The 25,781-nt window shown below is 37.4% G+C and overlaps 1 protein-coding gene across 3 annotated transcripts in view; it reads left to right on the plus strand.

The window, feature by feature from the left end:
* UBE2G1 (ubiquitin conjugating enzyme E2 G1) overlaps positions 1-25,781 on the plus strand; it is an 88,123-nt gene that overhangs the window by 56,884 nt on the left and 5,458 nt on the right. For all 3 annotated transcript variants that reach the window (XR_005721603.1, XR_005721604.1, XM_040243712.1), the window contains 4 exons: positions 3,696-3,798; positions 11,404-11,501; positions 14,477-14,655; positions 17,515-17,637. Coding sequence is in view for 1 of the 3 variants with exons in the window: in XM_040243712.1 (XP_040099646.1) it covers positions 3,696-3,798; positions 11,404-11,501; positions 14,477-14,655; positions 17,515-17,601 (467 nt within the window). In the remaining 2 variants the exon portion in view is untranslated. The remainder of the gene's footprint in view (positions 1-3,695; positions 3,799-11,403; positions 11,502-14,476; positions 14,656-17,514; positions 17,638-25,781) is intronic.

Raw genomic sequence — 25,781 nt, forward strand, 5'->3', positions numbered from 1 at the left:
TAAATTCAGCACGTCTTTATTATAATTCCCATTTCAGAAAAAGAATAGACTCCTACCCAGTTTCTCTGCATAGAAACCTCTATCTGTCATTTTAAACAATTGAGCTGAAACTCAGATAACATGAAACTAGCCATTTTAAAGTGTACAGTTCGGGGATTCACAGTGTCGTGCAGCCACTCTTATTCTCTTCAGTTTCAGAACGCTTTCATCACCCCGCAAAACGCCCAGACTCATTCAGTAACTGCACTCACCGCCCATCCCACCCCCCCATTTTGCTTTCTGTCTCTGGATTTGTAGATATGAAAGGAATCATAGGGTATGTGTCTGATTTCTTTCGCTTAGCTTGATGTTCTTGAAGTTCATCGAGAACCAACATGCCACAATCGAAGTTGTAGCTTGTTGTAGCATGTATCAGCACCTAATTCCTTTTCTTATGGCTCGATTATATTCCATTGTATGTATATGTTATATTTTGTTTATTCATTCATTGATGGACATTTGGATTCTACTTTTTGACTGTGCTGCAGTATAAAACATTTGAGTATAAATTTCTTTGTGGATAAATGTTTTCATTTTTCTTGGGGATATACCTAGAAGTGTAGTTACTGGGTTATGTGTTAACTGTGCTTATAAACTTTTTGAGGAGTTATGTATCGTTATTGACTTTTTAAACTCCCTATATCACCAATCTTGGTTGGTTGATTCTACCTCCTTCGTATCCGTGTTTTCCATCATTATTCCCACTACTATATACTGAAGATACACTTTCCAGGATTACTTTAATAGCCTCCTTTCCTTTTTTGGCTTCTTTGTCATCACATGGCCTTACTCTATCACATACTTTTCACATTCTGAGAGATTGGTTTTTGAAAATGTAAATTTCATGAGATGACCTCTTTGTTTTAAAAACAAAGCAAAATAAAATGCAAACAAAAGTTGTTCTCTGGGTAAAATCTAAACTCACAAGGCTTATAAAGGCCCTTTGCTGTCCTCCCTCTGACATTCTGTCTAGCTTCAGCTACATGGTGTGCTGCACCCCTCTGCCGCCATGCTGGTCTCCATATTTCAGATTTTTGTAGTATATACAGTATATCTTCTGTCTAAGCCTTGCTGTTACTCCACCCAAATCCTTCGTCTTATTTCAGATATCTCTTCTCTTTTTAGAAGCCCTTTTGTATCTTTTGATTATATTGTGCTCTTCTTTGTGCCCCTCCAAATTCCTGTACTGATGTTGGGCCATTTAATATACATTGTAATCGCCTTTTTACTTCTGTGAGAATCAGGAGTTAATAGTCAAGTGCCAGGGGATGCACTACAGACTAAAAGTAGGATTAATAGGAATTTAGCAGAAGACAAGATTATTTGGTAAATTATTTAGGGAAGGCCTCATGGAGGAGGAATATGGTACTTGAATTGGACCTTGAAGGAAGTATTCATGAAAACTATGATAATGGCTGGCCTCTATAGGTAGATTAAATCTGTTAAATGCCCATGGATCTAAGCTATGAGGAGCCATGCAAGGGGCAGAAACCATGACAAAACTGAGATGGATGGATATCTTTCAGCATTACCTGTATTACTTAATGAAACAAGCAGTAGACACAGTCACTCCTGTAGAAGAGAAGAATGCAAAGAACATGTAAAAGATTTTTATAGAACTTGTGTGTTGATGAAATATATAACGAGAAGCAATAATATACTTTATAGAAAGTGTAAGGAAGTTTTCAAAGGTAGTTTTGACCATATATGCTAATTTAAGAATTTAACCAACCACCTATGTTTATAAAATTCCACTGGACTTCTAATGCAAGATTCAATAACTAGGTGATTTCTGGATAAATTATAAAATCTCTGCAAGACTCTTACAGCTATTGTTGGAGAAAATGGTCTGAGTAATATACTAGTGTTTGTCCAGAGAAAGGTTAGAAATGAGATAACTCAGTTTAGAAATTACCTGTCCAGATTGTGATTGTCGATGCTCTACTCGCCCCTCAGTTGACAGTAAAAATGGGACTTGCAGATCTTTTCCAGAATGTCTGCAGCATATTGACACTCAGTGAATGTTTGCATTTATAAATAAAATAACCAGATTGAAATACAACTTCATTGCATTTTCAGTATTTAAAGAATGTCTTAGAATGGCTGTTTAAAAGTAAAACTGCATTTCTTATATTTTGCAACACGGTACTGATTTAAAACTATTTATAAAAAGTCTGCTTTGCCAGTTAGGCAAAAATATTAGACTTAGAAATTAAAAAAAAGAACTTCCCTCAGATTTTGAGAAAAGAAGCCATTCATGTTTAAGTGTAAATAAACTTTCACTTCTGGCTCTCTCTGGGTTTCACTGGCATGCTGAGGTGTTAAATCTTAGTTGTTGAAATAAACACCTCTGATTCCTCAAAAAATTAAATATTTTCTTCTCAGTTAATAACACACTTTGTTCAGTTTTTTATAGCACTCTGAGTTGTGCTGCACTTACTTATCATGGGACCAAGCTCCTTGAGGACGATGGCAGGAATATGTGAGGATTACAGCCCTGTTTGGCTGCCCAGCAACTTCTCTCTCAGTTGTTCTTCCGTGTGCTTTGTCCTCTCTCCTCAGTTTGAGCCAACTAGCGCTTCTTCTTGGTGATTCATGTATTTATACACAACACACACACACTTAATCGTCACAGTGGTGATGGCTTCACAGCTGTGTATATATATCAGTGTGTAAGAAATTATATAATTTAAATGCCTACAATTTGCTGAATGTCAATTATATCTTGTTAAAGCTTTCTTAAAAATCCTAACATGATGCCCACCATCGATGGGTCATTACTTTATTAAGCCCTGTGTCTCCAGGAACTGTTCAGACTCTCCTCTCTTTCTCACCTGCCCCTCTCAGGGGCCCTCATGGCCTGCATCCCCCCACCTCACTAGTTCTTTGCCTTTGTTCTTATCCCCAGCCCCCATCATTCTCTATCCATGCTAGAGCACTCTCTCTGGAAGAGGAAAATCTCATGTTGCTAGTGTTGTCTCTGTGCTCCAGCTCTTATTCTTAAGCCATTCCCGAATGCTGGAAACTGTGACCAGCAAAAGGTTCGACATGCACAGGCGGGACAGATGGAGTCTGTCTTCTCTGTGTGCTCAAAGAGTCTGTTGGGCCACACATGGATACCAGCTGTAGACGTGTATCCCCAAGAATGCAGAGGACTTAGTCATGCAGATACATAGTTACTAGTATAAATTAAGATTGGTTATATAGCAAGTTCCAGTGAAAAGGTACCAGGCACTCTATTGATATTTCGGAAAGGCCAAAGACCCTAAAGACCATACCATAAGAATTATCAGAAACACTGGTTTGATTTTCCTCTGAACCAGAATCTCTGGGGGATGAGTCTGCCAACTGCATTTTAATAAGCTCTCTGACCCACTATACCTGTATGCCACCAGAGAGCACCTTAGAATGGTAGGAACCTTGCTGGAAACCAGGGTAGATGTGAAAGGGAGGTAGAAGTTGATCTTCTGGATAGCTTGCTTTGCCCATTGCTTCCTTGTGTTATAGAAATGGAAAGGTTTTGACATCAGGTAGCATTTTGCTAATGGGTCCAGGTGTATTCATTTAATAGTTTAGAATTTTTAATGTTCTGTAATGAATGTTGGGTGAAGATTTTGTACTTAAATTTTTTTTATAAAACTATTCTTTTTCCGCAGAGCTCAACAAAAATCCAGTGGAAGGCTTTTCAGCAGGTTTAATAGATGACAATGATCTCTACCGATGGGAAGTCCTTATTATTGGTCCTCCAGATACACTTTAGTAAGTATAATGGAACTGACATCCAAGTGGAACTCTTTTAATAATTGAAATATAAACTATTTTGACAAACTGAAGTTTCCCAGTTTACAAGAATGATTGTTAATCACTTAATTAATCACTATTAACTGATATAAATATAGACAACAGAGTGTGGTGTTATCAAAGAGCAAAGAAAAGATGGATTTCTTATATATCTAGTACATTTTTAGATTCAGAGACCACACACAGTCTGATTTTCTGTTCCATGTGTTTGCAGGTCAACTTAAACTTACTAATATTTAATGTTCTGTAAGATGGATCATGACTGTCTGTTGTCAATGACTAGTACAAGTTGCATACTTTTTATAGAAGTTGAGGTGTTGGGAAAAAAAGCACCAACCTTCTCAAAGCCATGCAACTGAGGGATAGCAGGGTCTTTCTTGGAAACTATTCTTGGTCACTCAGCCTTGGTCCTTGATGGTACTAAGCAGCAAGAATTTGGATACATAATACTTTTTTTTTTTGACAGTGAAATAGTTTTATTTTAGATGTTCTGAATGGTAACTCCTTTGCCTCCCCTCTGCACCTGCCCAACCTGATGGAAGAGAAAATTCAGAGCTAGTTCTGTACCAGAGCAAACTGGTATATGACATGCACAGTTGAGCTGTAGTATTGATTGGGGGGGTTTCTAAGGTCTGAAAAAAAATGATTTAGGTTTTGTCACAACTATTGCTGATCAAAATTTTTGCTGATTTATTTCCCAATGGTACATTTGCATTGGTAATTGTTGCAAGCTAAGATAACTCAATCTAGTCACTCTACAGTGATAGTTTGGTAGATAACAGTAGTCAATGAAAGCTATCCTAGAGGTCTTCCCCCACAACCTTAATATTATTTGAAAGTAAATTTCTTACCAAGTTTTGCACACAAAATCATACTTGTGCCTGGCTTCTGAGCCTGATGAGGTTCTGTTCTGGGTTTCTAAATCAAAACACATTGCATGAAGGTTTACTCAAGGAAGACACAGCAACATTCCAGTGACAGAATCTTCTTAAAGTTGGTGTGTGATAACAAGAGAAGTTCTTCTAAACTAATGTCTGAGTAGAAAATGAGTGAGGCATCCAGGTTTGACCTCCCATCTCTAAGGACCTCACATAATTTTTATACTTTTTTCATGAGATGGTGGCAAGCATCTCTAAATGTTACTAGCTGGTCCATATACATGTTGTGTCCCTTCAGCTTCATGAAAGAAAGATACTTTAATGCTCATTGTACTAATTAACAGGCCATCCTTCCTACCAATAAGAACCTGTTTCTGGCCTTTCATATACATTTTAAAAGTGCTGACTGTCTATCTGAGGCGTGGACAATGGAAACCTTTGTGGCAGCTCCTCTGGAGTTGCTGACAGGCTGCCACTTCCTCACTGTCCCTTACTGATGAGAGCACTGACTGCACCGAGGCTACAGTTTAACCAAATATACTTTGAACATCCTGTGAACAATGAAACCTTAATGCCATTGACAGACCTTATAATTATCATCCAAATTTACCTGGATATAATTCCTTTTTATGAATGACCTTTTCTAAAACTCACATGCTGGAAGTTATGAAATTCTTTATAAAGCCTTCAGGAAGTGGGTTTAAGATTTATTGAGTGTTGGCCAACCCTTTTAGCAACTTCCCATTTAGAATTGTTTCAAAAATAAAGCATTGTAGGCATTTACACTACTCATTCATTTAGTTTCTAATGTTTTTGAGCACTCTTATGTTAGATGCTACGAACATGGCTTAAATCAGTTAATAGGTGCTACTCCAAAGCAGTTACAGTTTAGTTGGCAAAGCTGCTCATTGTGTAGTTATTTAATACACTTGGGGACAGCCATGATGGAGGGAGGCATTGGGATATGGTGAGAACTTACTGGGCTTGTGGCAGGTTTTCAGTGTGTTGGGGAATTTTTCCCAGAGGAGGAGGTGTCTAAAGTGAGAACTGAAGAGTTAGTTACTGTATTAGTAGGCTTCCAGCTATAAGCAAAAGAAATCTGATTTTAGCTGGCTGAGAAAATAAGGAAATTTGTTTTCTTGACAGAGATAGTAAAATGGTTACAACAGTTTTGAGCATTTCAGAGTATGCTGAAAAGGAAGAAGTGAAAGTAGTTTCTGCTTGTGTTTTATGTATTTCTTATATAGAAATAAGAATAGAGCCTCCAATTAAAGTTAAAAAAAAAAAAAAGTCTCAGTGAGCTAAAGTCAAAAAAGTAGGAAAAGTAATTTTTTATGTATTTTAGTGTAGAAAAGCCTTTTTTTCTGGAAGCTCTCCAGCAGACTCTTGTCTCATTTGTTGGAATCAAGTTGCTTCATCATTCCTTACCCGGTAACTGGCAAGATGAATGAGATTGCCACATTTGGTTTAATTATTCTGGGATTGAAGAGATTTTGGATTGTCAATAGCTAGGGTAAGGATTAACTAGACAGATACTCTGGCAGTAGCAGTGGGGTTAGGAGATGGGGATAAGTGGAAGGGAAGCTGGGGATTGAGCATTTCATAGGGAGAAAGAAATGTTTGTGTACATAGGCCTGGAAAATAAGGGACAGAACAAGGGGATGGCAACTGAGCAAAACGACTGTAAGGAATTTCAAAAAATGAGGTTGGCTAGAGAGTTGAGGGCTAGAAAATGTTTGTAAACACTGTTATTGCTGCTGGTGCTAAGTTGCTTCAGTCTTGTCCAACTCTGTGTAACCCCTTAGACGGCAGCCCATCAGGGGAGTTAGGATTTTTCTTTTGTCCTGAGGACAAAGCATAACCATTGGGGAGTTTTACATCAAGAGTTATCAGGTTTATATTTTAGAATATGCATCAGATTCTAAGTATCATAACTTTGGAATTATAAATTTTATTTTCCTTCAGCTTACTTGTATTTTATTTCTGTAGTAAAGTGTTTTAAACTATTGTTTAAAAAAATTGGAGGGGGCAGTCTATAGTGTAAGAAGGGGCTTTCTTGATGGCTCAGCTGGTAAAGAATCACCTGCAATGCAGGAGACCCCGGTTTGATTCCTGAGTCAGGAAGATCCCCTGGAGAAGGAATAGGCTACCTCCTCTAGTATTCTTGGGCTTCCCTGGAGGCTCAGATGGTAAAGGATCTGCCTGCAATGCGGATGATGGGGTTCGATCCCTGGGGAGGGCATGGAAACATTCCAGTATTCTTGCTTGGAGAATGTCCAGGGACAGAGGTGCCTGGTGGGCTACACTCCATGGGGTCTCAAAGAGTCAGACACAACTGAGCAACTAAGCATGCGTGCATGCATAGTGTAAGAAATGGACTGAAGTAGGGAGATCAACAGCCTTGCTCAGGGGATAGCACACATGTGCCTAGGACAGGGCCCTGAGAAAAGCAGAGGAAGTTAGCCAGACATCTTACAAAAGGTTTTATAGAAGGAAGCTTTCTAAAATGCCACCAAGAATCAGGTATTTAATGCTGTTTGCTGATTTAACAGTAAGGAAATTACTGGTGTTTAGTGGAGTGAAGAGGGCAGAGCCCTTCTTGTGGTTGTTGGATGAGTGTTACTTGAAATGAGACACAGATCTTAAGTGTAAGTAAGAGGAGAAATAGAGAGGCTGGTAATGGGAGGAGGCGTTAGGTTTGCTCACATTAACTACTTTTAGGTCATTTCTGTAATAATAGAATGATTGCTGTACTAAAATTCTTTAAAAACAAGTGTAGTTCATGGTGCTGTCATTAACCCTCATTTAGCCACTAGAGGGCACCCCACACTCCTTACAATCCATGTGTTAATAACTGGTATATTCAGGCATTACTTTATTGATAGTTGCTTTGAGTATTAATTTAGCTGTTACATTTATCTTTACACAGTATTAACTTTTTATTGCTGCTCTTGCCATTGGCTCAGACAGTAAAGAGTCTGCCCACAATATAAGAGACCTGGGTTCGATCCCTGGGTCAGGAAGATCCCCTGATGAAGGAAATGGCAACCCACTCCAGTATTGTCTGGAAAATTCCATGGACGGAGGAACCTGGTGGGCTACAGTCCATGGGGTCACAAAGAGTCGGGCACAAACTGAGCAACTAACACTTGCCATTAATTAATGTTTCTGGAGATATTAAAAATAGATTCTTGAGGTTTTCTCTCTATGAAAAATAATCTGAAACTGGTGTGACAACCTGCTATTTTCAGACTAATGATTATCAAGTAGTGTGACTAGCTGCCCATATCCATGGAAAGAATAATATCAGGTAGGAGCGGCAGTAGGTTTTGAAAGAAACTTTAGGAGATATGGGTTTCACTGTGAATTATAAATTTTATAAATTTGCATTAGTAAATGGCAGGTAACTTTTGCTGCATCTCTTTTCATCAGTCATGGCTGGTGCGCTCAAGAAGTATGTTTTATATTGTTTCCTACCTCTGCAGTGGTGTGAACAATTTGTAGAATCTTGGAAGATTGTAGCTTGTTATTGCCTTACCTTGATGGATATAGAAAACAAAGAGTTGACTAACCAAATTCTTGGATTAATATTCTTTTACAGTAACAAAATTCTTATACAGTCTGTTTAAAACTTAGCTGCACAAGGTATTTTGTAATGAATTTTCGGAAGGAATGAACCTAGTGCCCATGTGACTTAGAAATTGATTGATTAATGGCAGTACCGTATCATTTATCATTTAGTGCTTAAGAATGTGAGTTTTGGAGAATATCTTTGTTTACTTCCCTGAGTCTACTACTGTTATTATCTATGTGACTTTTAACAGTTATTTGAACTTCGTCTTGTTTCATTTCTCGGGTAAAACCTTGTGCCTAGAAAGTGTTCAGAATGTTCAGTGTTCTAATGTTTTAGTAGTAAAAACATTGGAAGCCATCAAATATTTCATGAAGGTAATAGATAAATTGTGACAGGTAAAATGAATAAACAGAAGACAGATGTGAAAAGGAATATATAAAAGAACAATGTTGATGGCAACATATGGTATATCATTTAAAGAAAGTAAATATGGCTGATAGGATCTGACAAAGTAGAATGATAGGCTCTTATCCTTGTAAGATTTTTATACATTTAATACAAAGACAGTAAGGGAAGTCTAATAAAAGAATCTTGAACTGGCCTAGAACATCATGCTAGTAATCATATATGTAATATGATATATCTGTAATTATGTAGCAGTTATACTCTTACACTGTTAATATCTGTGAAGAGAAAGTAGGAAAGCATCATTTAAACCATTAATGCTTTTCATAAAACTTTGATTTTGCTCATCATAGTAGCATCTTTATGTATTTGAAAAATAGTGAATATGTGACATTTTAATATTTAACCATGTTTTGTACACTATGTTTTGAGTTTTAGGCTTAAAAAAAAAGTAGGATTTTCACAGGTGTAAGGATTCCACCTGTAGGAAAAAAACTAAAGAATTTCATGATTGATTCAGAATGGATAAGGACATTGCAGACAAAAAAAATTGTGTACTTTAAACTTTTAAGGATAATCCAATTAATTAAATTTTATCAAAAATTTTAATAGACTAAGGTAATTTTTCATGGTAGGGATTTCAATGAGCTATTGTAAAGCTTTTAAGTGGATCTGATATCAGTCAAAATTTAGGGACCCAGGAAAGCTAACTTAGTATCAGGGTATAGCCTTACCAGTGATTTAAAGTACATGGGCTTTGTGGTAGCTGTTCTGATGTTCTTTTACATGGATTCTTGCCTAGTTTTTGTATTTGTGGCTTTCATTTGAAGTGATTTTTTTAAAACCACAACCCATAATCAGAAATATTTTACATTATGACCCTCTGTATACTTCATACACTTCATAGAAAGAAGCATGTATGTAAGCATAAAGAGAAACATGTTGCTTACTCGGAGCCCAGTGGCCTTTCCTAAGAATTCAGAAGTATTTGGTGTTAATGATCTACCTTTCTTTAACACGGTCCTGCCATCTTGCTTTTATGATCAGAAAAAAGTAATGAGAATACATACTTGCTTTGGTTAAAACTTCAAGTGACAGCAAAATGTACAAAGCAGAAAGTAAAAAAATCTCATTATCCCGTGCTTCAGAGTTAACCATTTTTGTGTATTGGTGTCATGTTTCCAGACATTTTTCTATTTCTATACAAACATACCCTCATTTTTTCTTCTTAAAGATAAATGGGCTCTTTCTGTAGATACTTTTTAGAAATGTAACAATAGATTGCTCATTTCATTCCAGTATTTATTACTGATACTTTACTTGATATTTTCCTCTGACCCTGGAATGGTAAGTGCTGTAAATCAGTGATCTCTAATGTCTTGTTCTCTGTCATATCCTTTTACGTACAGCAGTGCCTTCTCTAGGTAGATAATCAATGCCTGTTTGTTTAATGAATGAAAACCATTTAATGAGCTTAGAATTCTATTATTACTGATCTGAAACAAACACAGTCAGATGACCCTGCATCTGACCCTGCTCTATGGGGTATGTATCTTATAATAAAAGATTCAGAGGTGTGAATTTCTTTTGCAGTAAAGAAATGGAAAAGAAGTCCACATGATCGAGGGACACAGGGGCTAGTTAGGATTGGGTAGCCAAGTAAAATCTTTCTCAGAGGTAACATTTTGGCTGAGTTCTGAATAAAACAAAGGGAGAAGCGCCTTTGAAACAGAGGAAACAGCGGTACCAAGGTCACTAGTCAGGAACTTTGTCATTTTTGCCCTGTAAGGCTGACTTTTTTCATTGGTTTTCTGCAACATTGACTTGTGTTGTTTTGACCGTTATTTAGGAACAGTTCCTAAGCACAGCAGTCACTAGTCACCTGTGGCTATTAGAATTAAACAAGATTAAAAATTCAGTTCATCAGTTGTATTGGGTTGCCCAAAAAGTTCTCAAACTTTGGGCAGCCCAGTGCTAGCCATATTACAAGTGGTTGGTGGCTACCATGTTGGAGAACGTTTAACTATAGACCGTCTCCAGTTGCAGAAAGTTCTGTTGCGCAGCACTACTTTGAAACACACCAGAATATAAATTACTTGAGAGACTATGCTTTGTTCACTGCTGAACTCCCAGTATCTGGCACATAAAGACTGAATAAATACTTGTTAAATGATAAGATGAATAAATGGATGGATGGATGGTTGGAGGTCAGCACAACTGTTTCCAGAGAGGCAATAAGAAAATGCATAAGTTCTCAGATGAGAAAAAGCTTGGGTTTAAAGAACAGAAAGAGGAATGACTGGGATGAGAGAGAAGAGTGACAAGTTGAGATCAATATAGAGAAATTGACAACTTGACCCTGATAGGCAATGTTAAACATTTGAGTTTTAAGTGCAGTGGGAAGCAATAAAAAGATATGTGTAGCACAACAGTAGCGAGATCTCATCTGGATGCCTTTTTAAAGCTGTTTCTTTCATTTTACTGTTTTTTGAGAGTTTAATAAGGTGGTAGGTATGACAGTTTATTAAACTTGGTATTTGAGTAAGTAAACTGCTTGAAATCCAGATTATCTGTTTCGTTTATAATGTTAGCACTAGCATCCTTGTTTTGTTTGTTTTTTAAGCATCCTTGTTTTATGTTTGTTTTAATAATTATCTTACTTATAAGCAGGAACTTATAGGCAAGAACTTGTTTTTGTTTTTCCAGTGAAGGTGGTGTTTTTAAAGCTCATCTCACTTTCCCCAAAGATTATCCCCTTCGACCTCCTAAAATGAAATTCATTACAGAAATCTGGCATCCAAATGGTAAGTTTATCTAGTTTTACTTTTCCATTTGCAGGTATGACACTGAAGTTTTGCAAGCCTGTCACTGAAGTTTTCAAGGTCAATAAGTAAGATGTAGTTTTCAGTGAAATTGTGTTGGAATTTTTATACTAGGTTCTTTGTGTTTGGCATATACATGGTCTTGGATTCGATTCCTTCTAAAAGAAGAGTAACGGATCAAATGGGAAAAGTTAGTTTATTTACTTAGTTCTCAGCTATGATGTTCACAGCTGAGATGTTCATGAGTTCATGGGTGATACTCAGCATTAATAGAGGTCTTAAAATTGAGGAGATTATTTCCAAGGTATGATATGCTTCATTGGCTATTACAGAGAACACAGAAGTAGTTAAACTTGGATTTTTAATTTTTATTTTCTCAGCTCCTAGACTGTGGACACTCTTAACTATTTATGTATATTTTTCATAAGAAAAAGGAATGTCTTACTGATGTCATAAGATGATTGAAAGGGTCAAATGAGATAAACTCTGCGTGTTTAGATCTTTGGAAAGTATCTAACAGTGCTGTGCATAAAATGGTGACATTGACTTTTTTACCCAAAGTTGTACAACCATTTAAAATTCACTTTGTGAGCCAAAGATTAGTCTAGATAAACTGTGTTTATACACAGTCTCCCTGAACTTTTGGCCTTGTTTTGTATGATTGAGCTTGCAAGAATTTCTTTCCTAAGTATTTTGACTGTAAGTATTTTGTAATCAGTGTTGTCTTTTTAGACTATTACACCAGTCTACAATCTACTTCTCATAACCCAGACACTGTGTTGCAAGGAAGAGAAACCCTTCTGTATTAGTTTAAGCAAAAATCAGTGAGAGTAATGGATGCATGAATAAAGCAAGGCTCTATTACAAGGAAATGTAATAGAACTTAGTGACCTGAAGAACAGCTGAGTCTTAGAAGAGACTAGAACTGATGAACGGAAAGCTGTGGAATCATGGCGGCCACCATATCTCATCACGTCTTAGGTAGCAGTGATCACAGAAGACACAGTTATCTTTTGCACCAGTGTGAAGGGAAAAAAAGAATTTCTTTCTGGTAGAACACATTAGTGATAGTCCTGCACAATGTATGGACGCATGAATAGACCACATCTGCTCCTTGTTGCTTGGACATGTGGTTCATTTCTTCCTAGGCTCTTGGCAGTTTCCCCTGCCTTCTCTTGAATTATTCAGTGTGTAATAGTCAATTTTTTTTTGCACCTGTTTGAAAGGAAAATGTAACAGAAAGTTTCTGATGCTGTCTTTTGCATGAATCAGCCTGTGTTACTGTTGGTAAAGCCTCTTGGAGCCTTAGTTTCTTTGTGAGTTACATGAGAGCATATATATATGAAAGCAATACATGGACTCTAATTATTAAGAGGAATGATAGCACTGGCCTTTTCACTCAGTTATCAGATCAATTATTTCACTCCGTTATCTTGCCTTTAAAAAAATACTACAATTTTAATAGGTAATAGCTATTAAGCATAAAAGCCTCGTTCTAAGAGGTTTAAAATGTTTTCTGTATGTTTAAAATGAAATGACATGATGTTAAAATTTTAAAGATGCTAAATTATAACAATTTCTATAAAAGGAAAATGGATCTTAAATCGATTCTCTCTGATAGAATTTTGTACAAACATTTGATATTAAATGTTCTCAAAAATATATGACTTCCTTTTCTCAAGGAAAAATTTATATTATGTGGTAAGTGAGGAAAATATCTTAACACGATATTATCATTTTCTGTTCAACTTCATAGTGCTGTTACAAGTTTTACTATTGTTATTCTTGCTTCTTGGTCTAGTCATTTCACTTTAGTTAACAGATTATATTAGAAGGTGTAGGTGAGTTGGGATAAGGAGCATTAATTGCAGAATAGCTCACGTACAGTACGCTGAAGGCATGGGTCTTAAATGCTGCATTCCCTGCTAAACTCCCTGTGTCAAGTGTGGGTGGCTGGGATACAGCATGCATTCAGAAAGCATTAGTTGTAGAGCCACAGTGCATACAAGCTTTAATGCTGTTTCCCCAGAGGTGAAAAACACGCTATAACATTATACCTGTCATAAATTTGTTGGACTTTAGATAGGAAGTCAGAAATGAACATAAGCATTGTTATTCGTTTTTATAGGATTTGCAGATTTGGTTGTGTAATGTAAAGAAGTTAGTGGAATATAGGACCCCAATTCCCCCTTTTGATTAACAATTAATTTATGGCTTGGATTTTAAAATAGGTTTATAGATTAGAGACCTAATGAATGTATGCTGATGAGTTTTCACTGGCAATATAACATGGTCTTTTTGGAGAAGGAAATGGCAACCCACTCCAGTACTCTTGCCTGGAAAATCTCATGGGTAGAGGAGCCTGGCAGGCTACAGTCCATGGGGTCGCAAAGAGTTGGACACTTCACTTTGTGGATTTGTGTGTGTTTTTTCCCTGAAAATATAATTTTGCCTTTATGTGATTTAAAAAGTATTTTATGATGTTATTTTTCATTTTTTTCTTAGGAAAGTCTTAGACCTTTGACTGTCAACAATTTCAATCAGTAAGTTGCTAGGGAAACTAGGAAATCATAACAGAAACTCAGTTCTGGTGTTTGGACCATATACTTTGTAGAAAGGAACAGATTCAATAGGTACCATTTATTTCATTATGTTTATTACATGTAAATGCTAGGTACCATCTACATATTAACTTGAAAATTTGCAGAAATAAAAATGATAGCTTACATTTCTTTTGGGTTTGTCAAGTGGATCCTATTTGGTAAAATCTCTGGCCTTCCTAAAAGGTTAACAGGTTCCATTTTGGAAATTAACTTCTGTGTCTATTCAGTGGAACAGTGGTACTGAATCTTATACAGATACCATGGGAATCAGGATCATATAAAATAATACGTATTTTATGTATAGCCAGTTTTTTAAAGTATTTGAAACTGGAATCTTACTCTCTATTTTTGCAGTTGATAAAAATGGTGATGTATGCATTTCTATTCTGCACGAACCTGGAGAAGATAAATATGGTTATGAAAAGCCAGAGGAACGCTGGCTGCCTATTCACACCGTGGAAACCATCATGATTAGTGTCATTTCTATGCTGGCAGACCCCAATGGAGACTCACCTGCTAATGTTGATGCTGCGGTAAGGTGGTCACATGGACACATCTGCTCTCCCCTTTAATTAAGCTTGATTAAAACTATATACTTTTATATGTATGTGTTTGTGGATATTTATTGACATATCTGTTTATTTTCATTTCTTTTTCTCATAAATCTTATTTTACCACCAGAAGTTGTACCTTTTAAGAATAAGGATGCTATCCTACATAATTGTAAAACTATTATTCTACTTAATATCTAGTCACTGTTAGGTCCATATTATTTGCAAGCATTTATTTTTAAAAGTTTCAGACCTACAATACGTTGGGTTACCCTATACCCTACACATAGATTCACAATTGTGGAGATTTTGCAACATTGTTGTTACTATTAACGTTATTGTCATTGTTTGCTAAACTGAGAAGGCTTTACAGATCTTTATATTTAAATACTTCAGCATGTATCTCCTAAGAACAAAGAGAGGGGGCGAGAGAGAATCCAGAATTTAGGAACTTATTTTATTTTGTATTCATGTTTTATTTATTTATTTTTACCTGGTTTTTCATTTTTTAAAGGATGGTGTTTCCTATCATTTTATTATAGGTTTCTCATTTTACATTACTGTTTTTATTTTTCAATCTTCCTTCTTTTTCTTTTTAAAAAATTATTTGTTTTTTGTTTTTGTTTTTTTTTTGCCTGCACCATGTGGCATATGGAATCTTAGTTCTCTGATCAGGGATTGAACTTGTAGCCCTGCAGTGGAAGCGTGGAGACTTAACCACTAGGGAAGTCCTGTATTCATGTTTTATTTGTCTTTTTTTAAATCTAGAATAGTCCTAGTTCCTCAGTCATCTATCCCTCTTTAAAAATCCTTTTGTTCTAATTCTTGGAAACTTTGTTAGGATATGTGAAAGCCAGCAGGTTAAATTCACCTTTATTTTTTTTTCTCTTATTAATTCAGATCTACATAAAAACTTGGGGGTAAAAATCTTACTTGTAGAAAAACACTACATATATAGCCACCTTTCATTTGATCTTAGCCAAAAGGCCAAGGAGCAATATAACCACCTTTCAAATCTCTGGCTTTGAATTTTTGAATTTAGTAATTGAATTGAAGTAAACACTGACAGAAAATCATTCTAACTTTACGCTTAGTCAAGTATCAGTCCAAACAGCATAAGGAGTGTATGTGTGCAGAATTGGTTCTCCTCAGGAGTGTGTGAGTGCTCAGCCAGATACTAAACTAAGAGTGAAACAAAAAAAGTTAGAGTTGGAGGGAGAGAGGTGTCAGATGCCAAAATGAGGAAGTGATTACTTTCCATAACAAATACCCATACCTGGAGCTCTTAATTCTAGTGGTCTTCGGACATTTTTATAAAATCTATATATTATCATTACTACTTTAGGAAGGCATTAAAATTTGGGGTGTGTGTAGAAGGAAAGGCCAAACTTTCTGTCATTCAGTTTTCTTTTTTTTTTTTTTTAAATTTATTTATTTATTTTTAATTTTTACTTTACAATTCTGTATTGGTTTTGGCATAGATTGCAGGTGTACATGCGTTCCCGTCATGTCATTCAGTTTTCAACCCCACTTTTTACTGACTTCAAGCTGCCGTTTCCAAGCTTTAACTTTGGGGTTCTCTTCAGTAGGTCCTTTCCCTCTTTGCTGGGGTCCCACTGAGACTTCCCTGGGGTACTGCTTTCTCTGCTCTGCTGCATGTTTCATTGTTCTTTCATCTACTTTTGGTCTTCCAGGGAAAATTTCCCCCCATTATTAGATGACTTCACTGCCATTTTCTTTGGTAGTGAGGATTTATATCTTACAAAAGTAATTCCAGGGACTTCCCTGATGGCCCCAGTGGTTAAGATTTCATGCTCCCAATGCAGGGAGCACAGGTTCTAGAACTAGGATCCCACATGCTGCATGGTGCACTCAAATAATAATTGCCAAATGATCTTTTTCATACCTTCCTACCTGCTCTCCCTTGCTCTCAGTCTTAATTCCCTCTGCTAAGTGTGCTTCTTAGGTGGTTTTTTTTCTCCTTGGTATTGACCTCCCCTGTTCACTGGAATTGCTCTTTCTTAAAATGTCTTAGAAATGATAATGAGGTAATTAGAGACAATAACATTTTATTCACAAAGACTTCATCAAATATCTACAAATCTCTCTGCATTTCCACATTATAGTTTACCTCATAATTTACTATAATGATTGGCTTACTGGGGTGCCTTGCTTTGAGGGAGAAAATTATTCAGATCTCTTCCTCTGCAGGAACAAGTATTGAAGGTTTCTACAGTCTTTGCTGTCCCTACATGGATGATACAAGGAAAAAAAATAGGCTGGGCATTTTAGTGAGAATTTCCTGCTATTTACATGCTAAATAAAAATCAGGTCTATTCTCATGTGAAAGGATGCTGGTGCTGTTTTGTATTCCATTTCCATGTGCCTGGCAGTAATAGTGTTATTGTTACTGTCATGTCCTGGCCCCTCCCCAACTAGAAATACTACTCAGTATCATCTCAATATGATGCATTACACCCATCTACTTGATATAGGAGGCACAGTTCTGTCTACTTTATTTTCTGGTTGCTTCCAATAGAGTTGGTGATCGTTCAGATAGCCTGGATATCTTAATTGTAAGTTGTAGCTTTCTTTTTAGTGTAATACAAAATTGCTAAAGCTTTTTAGGGCCCTTTGCATTTTCAAAGAGACTTTGCCTATAGAAGTAATTTGTATGTATCCTGGCAGAGTACCTTGCAAAAGTGTTTTCTACCTTATCAACTGTTTAACATTTTAAACGTGTTCACATTGCCAAAGCATTACATTCAAAATTAAAGTAGGTATTTGAGATTGTAAGAGGAGTTTGCATAAAATCACTTGCTATTACTTTTGTACTTACAGAAAGAATGGAGGGAAGACAGAAATGGAGAATTCAAAAGGAAAGTTGCCCGCTGTGTAAGAAAAAGCCAAGAGACTGCTTTTGAGTGACATTTATTCAACAGCTGTAATTTCACTTATTTCAGGGTAAGTTCATTTAAAAAAATCGTCCTACTCTTTTGCCTTTTTTATACATGACATAAGTGTTTTTAGAAAATGTGTGATTTTGGGTATTTGAATTGCTTGTTTTCATTGGCTTCATTTTTCAGTGGTAGTATCCAGTAATCTGCTATTTCTCAGCAGATTAGTGTCATCTGCTTGCTTTTTCTTCAGTAAATCCAGCTGTTTTTAACTAGATATTCCGTGTTAAACTGATTTAGTATGGTAGTAGTTCACTGTTGGTAAAATTTCTCATTATAGAGGGCTTTTTTGTTTTTTCTTTTGTTTTTGCTACATTTTCTTTGTTTTACCTTTTGGTCTGCCATCTTTGACTAAACTAGGCATTGAAATTTCTTACATTTTCTCATACTGTGCTATATGTGGTAAAGATTGACTTAAGTTTTTCCTAGTTTTTTTAATAAAGAAAGACCATAGTTTGTAATATATTGATAAGACCATTAAATATCTACCTTTCTTGTTTTAACTGGTCTTTATCTCCTTGCTCATTACTTACAGGGCCAGTAGGAAGATTTTTCCTTTTCTTGTATACCATCTGTCCACAAGTCTGCTTTAAGTCTATCAAGGAGCCAAAGATAGTAGGCACCCATCTGGCTTAGAAGAAGACACGGTGTTGATGAATTGACCAAATGTGTGATATTTAAGTTATTTGGTTTTTCTTTCTTTAAATTAAATATTGAGGTGATAAAACCTACTTATGAAACGTAGCATCTAAAAAAGTCAGAGTACATGCTATATCCTTGTACCAGCCACCTATTTTAAGAAAAAGAGCTTTATTATTAACTGTTACATCTCCTACTTTCCACTCCTCTACCAATACTTTTTTTCATATTCCCAATTCTATGTTTACCATTGTTTTTCTTCACAATTTCATCCATTTTTATTCCTAAACAACATATTGCATGTTTTTGAGCTGAATATATGTGGAATTATAGTGTCTTTCTTTGATCATATTGTGACTTTGTTGCTTAGCATTATATTGTTGAAATTATCCTTTGTTATATACAGTTATATTCCATGTTCATTGTTATGTAGTATTTCATTAGATAAATTTACTCTTGGTTCTCATTTCATTATTTCTCTAGAGTGGGGTATTTGTTTCTTTTTTGTTATTGTTGTTTTTGCTTATTCTTGTTTCTGTTTTTGTTTTGTTTTTATTTGGGGGAGGCTGTTTCTTTTTTTTTGGCTATACTGCCTGATTCCTAGGATCTCGGTTCCCCAGTCGGACTGAACCTGGGCCTAGGGCAGTGAATACACTGACCACCAGGGGATTTCCCTATTTTGCTTTGTTTTTGCTATTACAGAGAATGTAGCTATCCTTGTTTCTTGTAGATGTATACTAAAATAGTTTCTCTTGGGTGTATACCTACGGGTTGGAATTAAGTTAAAGGTGTATACACATCACTTTGACTAGATAATGCCAAATTGTTTTTTAAAATATTGGATCTATTTATACTCCTGTTGGCAAGGACAAGGGTTCTATTTGCTCCATATTCTCTTTAACATTTGGTATTATCAGACTTCTGGAAAGTCTTGTTTGTTTTCCCAAAGTTTCTTCTTTTGGGTCTTTGCTGCGATGGATGGGCTTTCCCTAGTTGTAGTGTGCAGGCTTAGTTGTCCTGCAGCATGTGGGATCTTCCTGTAACCAGGGATCAGACCTGCACTCCTTGAATTGGAAGGCAGATTCTTAACCACTGGACCACCAGGGAGGTCCTTTCCCAAAGTTTTTGATCTAGTGTCAAATGAGATGTCATTATAGACTTGATGTGTGTTGCCCTAGTTGCCAGTGCAGTTGCATACTATAATGTGTTTGACCATTGATAACTTCCTCTGTGAAGTGCTTTTTTTGGTCTTTCCCATTTTTCAGTTAGGTTATTGATTTCTATCCTTGTCAGTTTACTTTCTTTACAGTATCTTTGGGTGAACAGAGGTGCTTAATTGTAATGCAGTGGAATTTTAATTTTGTCCTGTATGGATTTTACTTTCTGTGTCTTAGATTCTTCCCTGCCACCAAAAAGTTATTATTGTAGGATGAAGTAAGGGGACAAAGGGAGAAACAAAATCTTCCCTCTCTCATAGATTAGCTACATGGCCACATTCTGTACCACCAGGCAAAAGGATTCTGTCTTTTGGTTCTGTATCAAGGGTAGCTGCTGCTCAGTTGCTTCAGTCGTGTCTGACTGTGTGTGACCCCATAGACAGCAGCCCACCAGGCTCCCCCGTCCCTGGGATTCTCCAGGCAAGAATACTGGAGTGGGTTGCCATTTCCTCCTCCAATGCATGAAAGTGAAAAGTGAAAGTGAAGTCACTCAGTCGTGTCCGACTCTTGGCAACCCCATGGACTGCAGCCTTCCAGGCTCCTCCGTCCATGGGATTTTCCAGGCAAGAGTACTGGAGTGGGATGCCATTGCCTTCTCCAATCAAGGGTAGAGGGACTGTATTAATTTCCTTGCTATTTTACAAATTACCCCGTTCAGTGACCTAAAACAACATCTGTTATCTCATGCTTTGCATAGGCCAGGGATCCATGTAGAATCTTCTGGCTCTGGGTTCGTCATAATGCTGCAGTCAAGGTGTTGGCTGGCACTGCAGCCATCTATCTCAGGGTTCAGCTGTGGGTGGATCTGCTTCCAAGTTCAGTCATGTGGTTGTCGGCAGGTTTCTGTTCCTCACAAGCTGTTGACTGGGTTCTTCCTAAGTTTTGTCACATGGGCCTCTTCATAGGTCAGCTCACAATATATTGGTTGGCTTCACCAGGGAATAAATAAGATGGTAAGAGAAGATAAGCTCTGGGTGTGGTGGATGTTACTGCCTGTCCAGAGGGAAATAATCATACTCCAGCCTGTTGGGAATGTTGCCTGCTGATAACTCATAGCTGACTTGCTTTCTAGGAGTTAAGAGATCACTTGCCCAAGTTAGTCCCTTTCCTCAGAAGCCACTTGCATCCATGGACTGTTTGGTTTGGAGAAAGAATGGGTTGGTACACAGACTTGGGTTCTTTTTCTCAATTTGGGGATTATCTGAAAGGCCATTCCAGTGTGGGATTGACTGAAGCCTGTATTTGAGCTGCGCTATCCCCACCATCTGCTTAGATCTGTTTCCCTCACTGTTGCTCTTCAAAGCACTTTGCAGTAAACCTTACACAAACACCTGTCTCAGAATCTATTTCCTAGGCAACCTGACTAGGACACAAGGCATTGTGTAACCCAAGACAGTAATGCTGAAGAAGCTGAAGTTGAACGGTTCTATGAAGACCTATAAGACCTTCTAGAACTAACACCCCCAAAAGATGTTCTTTTCATTACAGGGCACTGGAATGCAAAAGTAGGAAGTCAAAAAATACCTGGAGTAACAGGTAAATTTGACCTTGGAGTACAGAATGAAGCAGGACAAAGGCTAATAGAGTTTTGCCAAGAGAACGCACTGGTCATGGCAAACACCCTCTTCCAACAGCACAAGAGAAGACTCTACACATGGACATCACCAGACAGATGGTCAGTACCGAAATCAGACTGATTATATTCTTTGCATCCAAAGATGGAGAACTCTATACAGTCAACAAAAAGAAGACCAGGAGCTGACTGTGGCTCAGATCATGAACTCCTTATTGCCAAATTCAGACTTAAATTGAAGAAGGTAGGGAAAACCACTGGACCATTCAGGTATGAGCTAAATCAAATCCCTTACCTTTACACAGTGGAAGTGACAAATAGATTCAAGGGATTAGATCTGATAGAGTGCCTGAAGAAATATGGATGGAGGTTCGTGACATTGTACAGGAGGCAGTGATCAAGACCATCCCCAAGAAAAGAAATACAAAACGGCAAAATGGTTGTCTGAGGAGGCCTTACAAATAGCTGTGAAAAGAGAAGTGAAAAGCAAAGGAGAAAAGGAAAGATATACCCATTTGAATGGAGAGTTCTAAAGAATAGCAAGGAGAGATAAGAAACCTTCCTCGGTGATCAATGCAAAGAAACAAGAGGAAAACAACAGAATGGGAAAGACTAGAGATCTCTTCAAGAAAACTAGGAGATACCAAGGGAATATTTCATGCAAAGATGGGCACAATAAAGGACAGAAATGGTATGGACCTATCAGAAGCAGAAGATATTAAGAAGAGGTGGCAAGAATACACAGAAGAACTATACAAAAAAGATCTTCATGATCCAGATAACCATGATGGTGTGATCACTCACCTAGAGCCAGATATCCTGGAATGCAAAGTCAAGTGGGCCTGAGGAAGCATTACTATGGACAAAGCTAGTGGAGGTGATGGAATTCCAGTTGAGCTATTTCAAATCCTAAAAGATGGTGCTGTAAAAGTGTTGCACTCAATATGCCAGCAAATTTGGAAAATTCAGCAGTGGCCACAGGACTGGAAAAGGTCAATTTTCATTCCAGTTCCAAAGAATGTTCAAACTACTGCACAATTGCACTCATTTACACATTAGCAAAGTGATGCTCAAAATTCTCCAAGCGAGGCTTCAACAGTACGTGAACCGTGAATTTCTAGATGTTCAAGTTGGATTTAGAAGAGGCAGAAGAACCAGAAATCAAATTGCCAACATCCACTGGATCTTCGAAAAGGCAAGAGAGTTCTAGAAAAACATTTACTTATGCTTTATTGACTATGCCAAAGCCTTTGACTGTGTGGATCACAACAGACTGTGGAAAATTCTTAAAGAAATGGGAATACCAGACCACCTGACCTGCCTCCTGAGAAATCTGTATGCAGGTCAAGAAGCAACAGTTAGAACTGGACATGGAACAACAGTCTGGTTCCAAATCGGGAAAGGAGTACATCAAGGCTGTATATTGTCACCCTGCTTATTTAACTTATATGCAGAGTACATCATGAGAAATGATGGACTGGATGAAGCACAAGCTGTAATCAAGATTGCTGGGAGGAATATCAATAACCTCAAATGTGCAGATGACACCACCCTTATGGCAGAAAGCGAAGAAGAACTAAAGAGCCTCTTGATGAAAGTGAAAGAAGAGAATGAAAAAGTTGGCTTAAAGCTCAACATTCAGAAAACTAGGATCATGGCATCCGGTCCCATCACTTCATGGCAAAGAGATGGGGAAACAGTGACAGACTTTATTTTTGGGGGCTCCAAAATCATTGCAGATGGTGACCGCAGCCATGAAATTAAAAGACTGTTGCTCCTTGGAAGAAAAGTTATGACCAACCTAGATAGTGTATTAAAAAGCAGAGACATTACTTTGGCAACAAAGGTCCATCTAGTTAAATCTGTGGTTTTTCCTGTGGTCATGTATGGATGTGAGAGTTGGACTATAAAGAAAACTGAGTGCCAAAGAATTGATGGTTTTGAACCATGGTGTTGGAGAAGATTCTTGAGAGTAAGGACTGATGTTGAAGCTGAAACTCCAATTCTTTGGCCACCTGACGTGAAGAACTGACTCATTTGAAAAGATCCTGATGCTGGGAAAGATTGAAGGTGGGAGGAGAAGGGGGCGACAGGATGAAATGGTTGGATGGCATCACCGACTCAATGGACATGAGTTTGAGTAAACTCAAGGAGTTGGTGCTGGACAGGAAAGCCTGGTGTGCTGCAGTCGACAGGTTCGCAAAGAGTCAGACACCACTGAGCAATTGAGCTGAACTGAAATGTACCCAAGACAGCAGGACAGAAGACTCATGCTTTACCTAGTTGCTGTGTGCACATGGGAATCTAGAGCCATTGCTCAGAAGCAGAAGCCCATGTGGATCTGCAAATGGCTTCTGTTTCTCCTGAGCAGCTGTCTCTTCTCCCCTGCTTACTTGAGACCACATTCACAGTATGTGGTTATCTCAGCAGGACCACACCCGTGGTGGGTTTCATATTTGGATCACTTAAAGATTGGCCTCCACATCTCACCCATACCTCCTTAAAAATTAAGGCTCCTGAAATGCTGAGCCTTTCTTATCTCCTTTGCTACCGTAACATTATGAAGAAAAGTGAAAACTCTTCTCAGTGGGCTTTAGGACATACCTATCTCACTGCCACTGATACAGGTGATCCGTAGTGGTCTTGCTGACTGAGAAAGGGAGGAGGCTAAGCTATCTCCAATAAGTTTTAAAACTTAAGACAGATATGAAAAACAAAACTACTAAAACAAAATACAGGAGAATATCAAAGTAGAGAAGGATTTGTTAGGCACAAATAACACCCATAAAAGGGAAAAATGCTAAATTTGGCTACATCAAAACCCAAAACTTAAATATTATGACAAGACAAAAGAAAAATAAGTGGCAAACTGGGAAAATATTTCTCTAATCTAATATTTAGGATTTCTGTCTACTGTCTACAACAAAAGTTTGAAAATCAATGAGAATATCAACACAAAGGAAAGTGATATGAATAGATAATAGAAGCAAAAAGAAAGCTGATAGTTGTTACGCATGCCACAAGTAATTCAGCTTCATTTATAAGCAGAAATACAAAGCTGCAGGGGATGACATCAAATTCATAAGGTTGTCGAAATCAAAAGGTCCAAGAAACCCAGGTGTTGGTGAGGATTTCAGGAAATGGTATATACTTGAACTCCTGGCATAAGTGAGGCTGTTCTGTCAACACTGGAGAGTGATTTGGTAATATCTAGTCAATTTGAAAACACATATCCTGCAATTTAGGTGTATAGGTTAAGAGAAACTCTAGCACATGTATACAGAGAGACATGATACAAAGATACTGCTTATAGGACTGTGTAATTTTTAAAAGGCCCATCAGAATTAATCAGTTACAATATTGTTAATCAATGAAGATACATAATGTAGACTTAGTTATTTGTAATCACATAGTTAACAGAGTCTTGAATAGGAGAAGCAATGTGATAAAAAGAAAAAAGAATGATACCATTTATATATATTATAAAGTAAAACCCACCATTCTGTTGTAGCTATCTGACGGAATGAAAGTTTTTTAAAAAGAAAGGACCAGAAGAAATACATAAAATTCTTAAATTTTGCAGTAGTACTTTAGGGAGGAAGAGAGGGACCTGGGAAACAAAAGGACTTTGCCTTGTTTTTTTCTTAACTGTCACTCTTCCAGCATGTTGTGCTTACCTTCCTTCTCCATAGAATACTAAAGTAGTAAGGAGACCAGGGGCTGCCTGTTTGCCACATTCAAAGGCTTAATTTCAGTTTTGATGAGTGTATTTTTGTTGTTGTTTTTTGGCTGTGGCATGAGGGGTTCCCCTGAACCTGTGTCCCCTGCAGTGGAAGCATGGAGTCTTAACCATTGGACCTCTAGGAAAGGTTTTCGGTTATTTAATTTCTGTAGCATTTGAACTGAATTGACTATTGATCTCCCTTCTAGAAACATCTTCTCATACCCATAAATAAATATCATGGCTGTCTCTTGGTTTCCTCTGAATCTGACTGCTACCTTTAGAGCTGCAGCTATATGTAAGGAAAAGTAAACCTCTTTCCCATCTCAGCCCACCAGTTCTCAGAAGTAACCACTGTTTAATCTCTCAGAAATCTAATCTCCCCCACCAACACCCATGTACATACAAGTGTGATTTTGTCTGTGTCTATAACACACGTGTATACATAGTGTCTATTCTGTGCTTTCCAGTTGTCTGTTGATATTTTATTAATATCAAATGTCAGTAATATATATCTGCTTCCCTTTTAACAGTTGCATGTTATTAAGGTTTAAAATTTATATCTTGGAATGAGAGGTAACACCAAGAACAGCACACCCTGAGCTCATTTCATTTCTTGTTAATGAATATTTCCAAAGGCACTGTTCTCTTGGGAAAGAAGGGGTTCTCTAGAGTACCATAGATATTATCCAGGCCAATAAAGAACTGTTCACCTGGCCAGTTAGACCAGGCACAGAAATGTCAAACCACATGGAGAGCTTTAGTGGGAGTAACAGCAGAGCATGGCTTTAAGTCAGCACATGGCTAATACTGAATGCTTAGGATGGAGGTTAAACGTAGGGCTGTGAGTGAGATTAGAAGTCTCCAGAGTAGAGATGTCCATTCATTTGGTACAGAGAGCAGTACTTAATAGGGCCAAGGACAGCATCCTTCAGACGCTGGGGACAGAAATATGTGGGCTGGTTCGTCACCAGAAGAGCTAGGAGAGTGAGCTATTACAG

Source organism: Oryx dammah, unplaced genomic scaffold (genome assembly GCF_014754425.2).
Source record: "Oryx dammah isolate SB20612 unplaced genomic scaffold, SCBI_Odam_1.1 HiC_scaffold_8, whole genome shotgun sequence".
NCBI classification, from domain to species: domain Eukaryota; kingdom Metazoa; phylum Chordata; class Mammalia; order Artiodactyla; family Bovidae; genus Oryx; species Oryx dammah.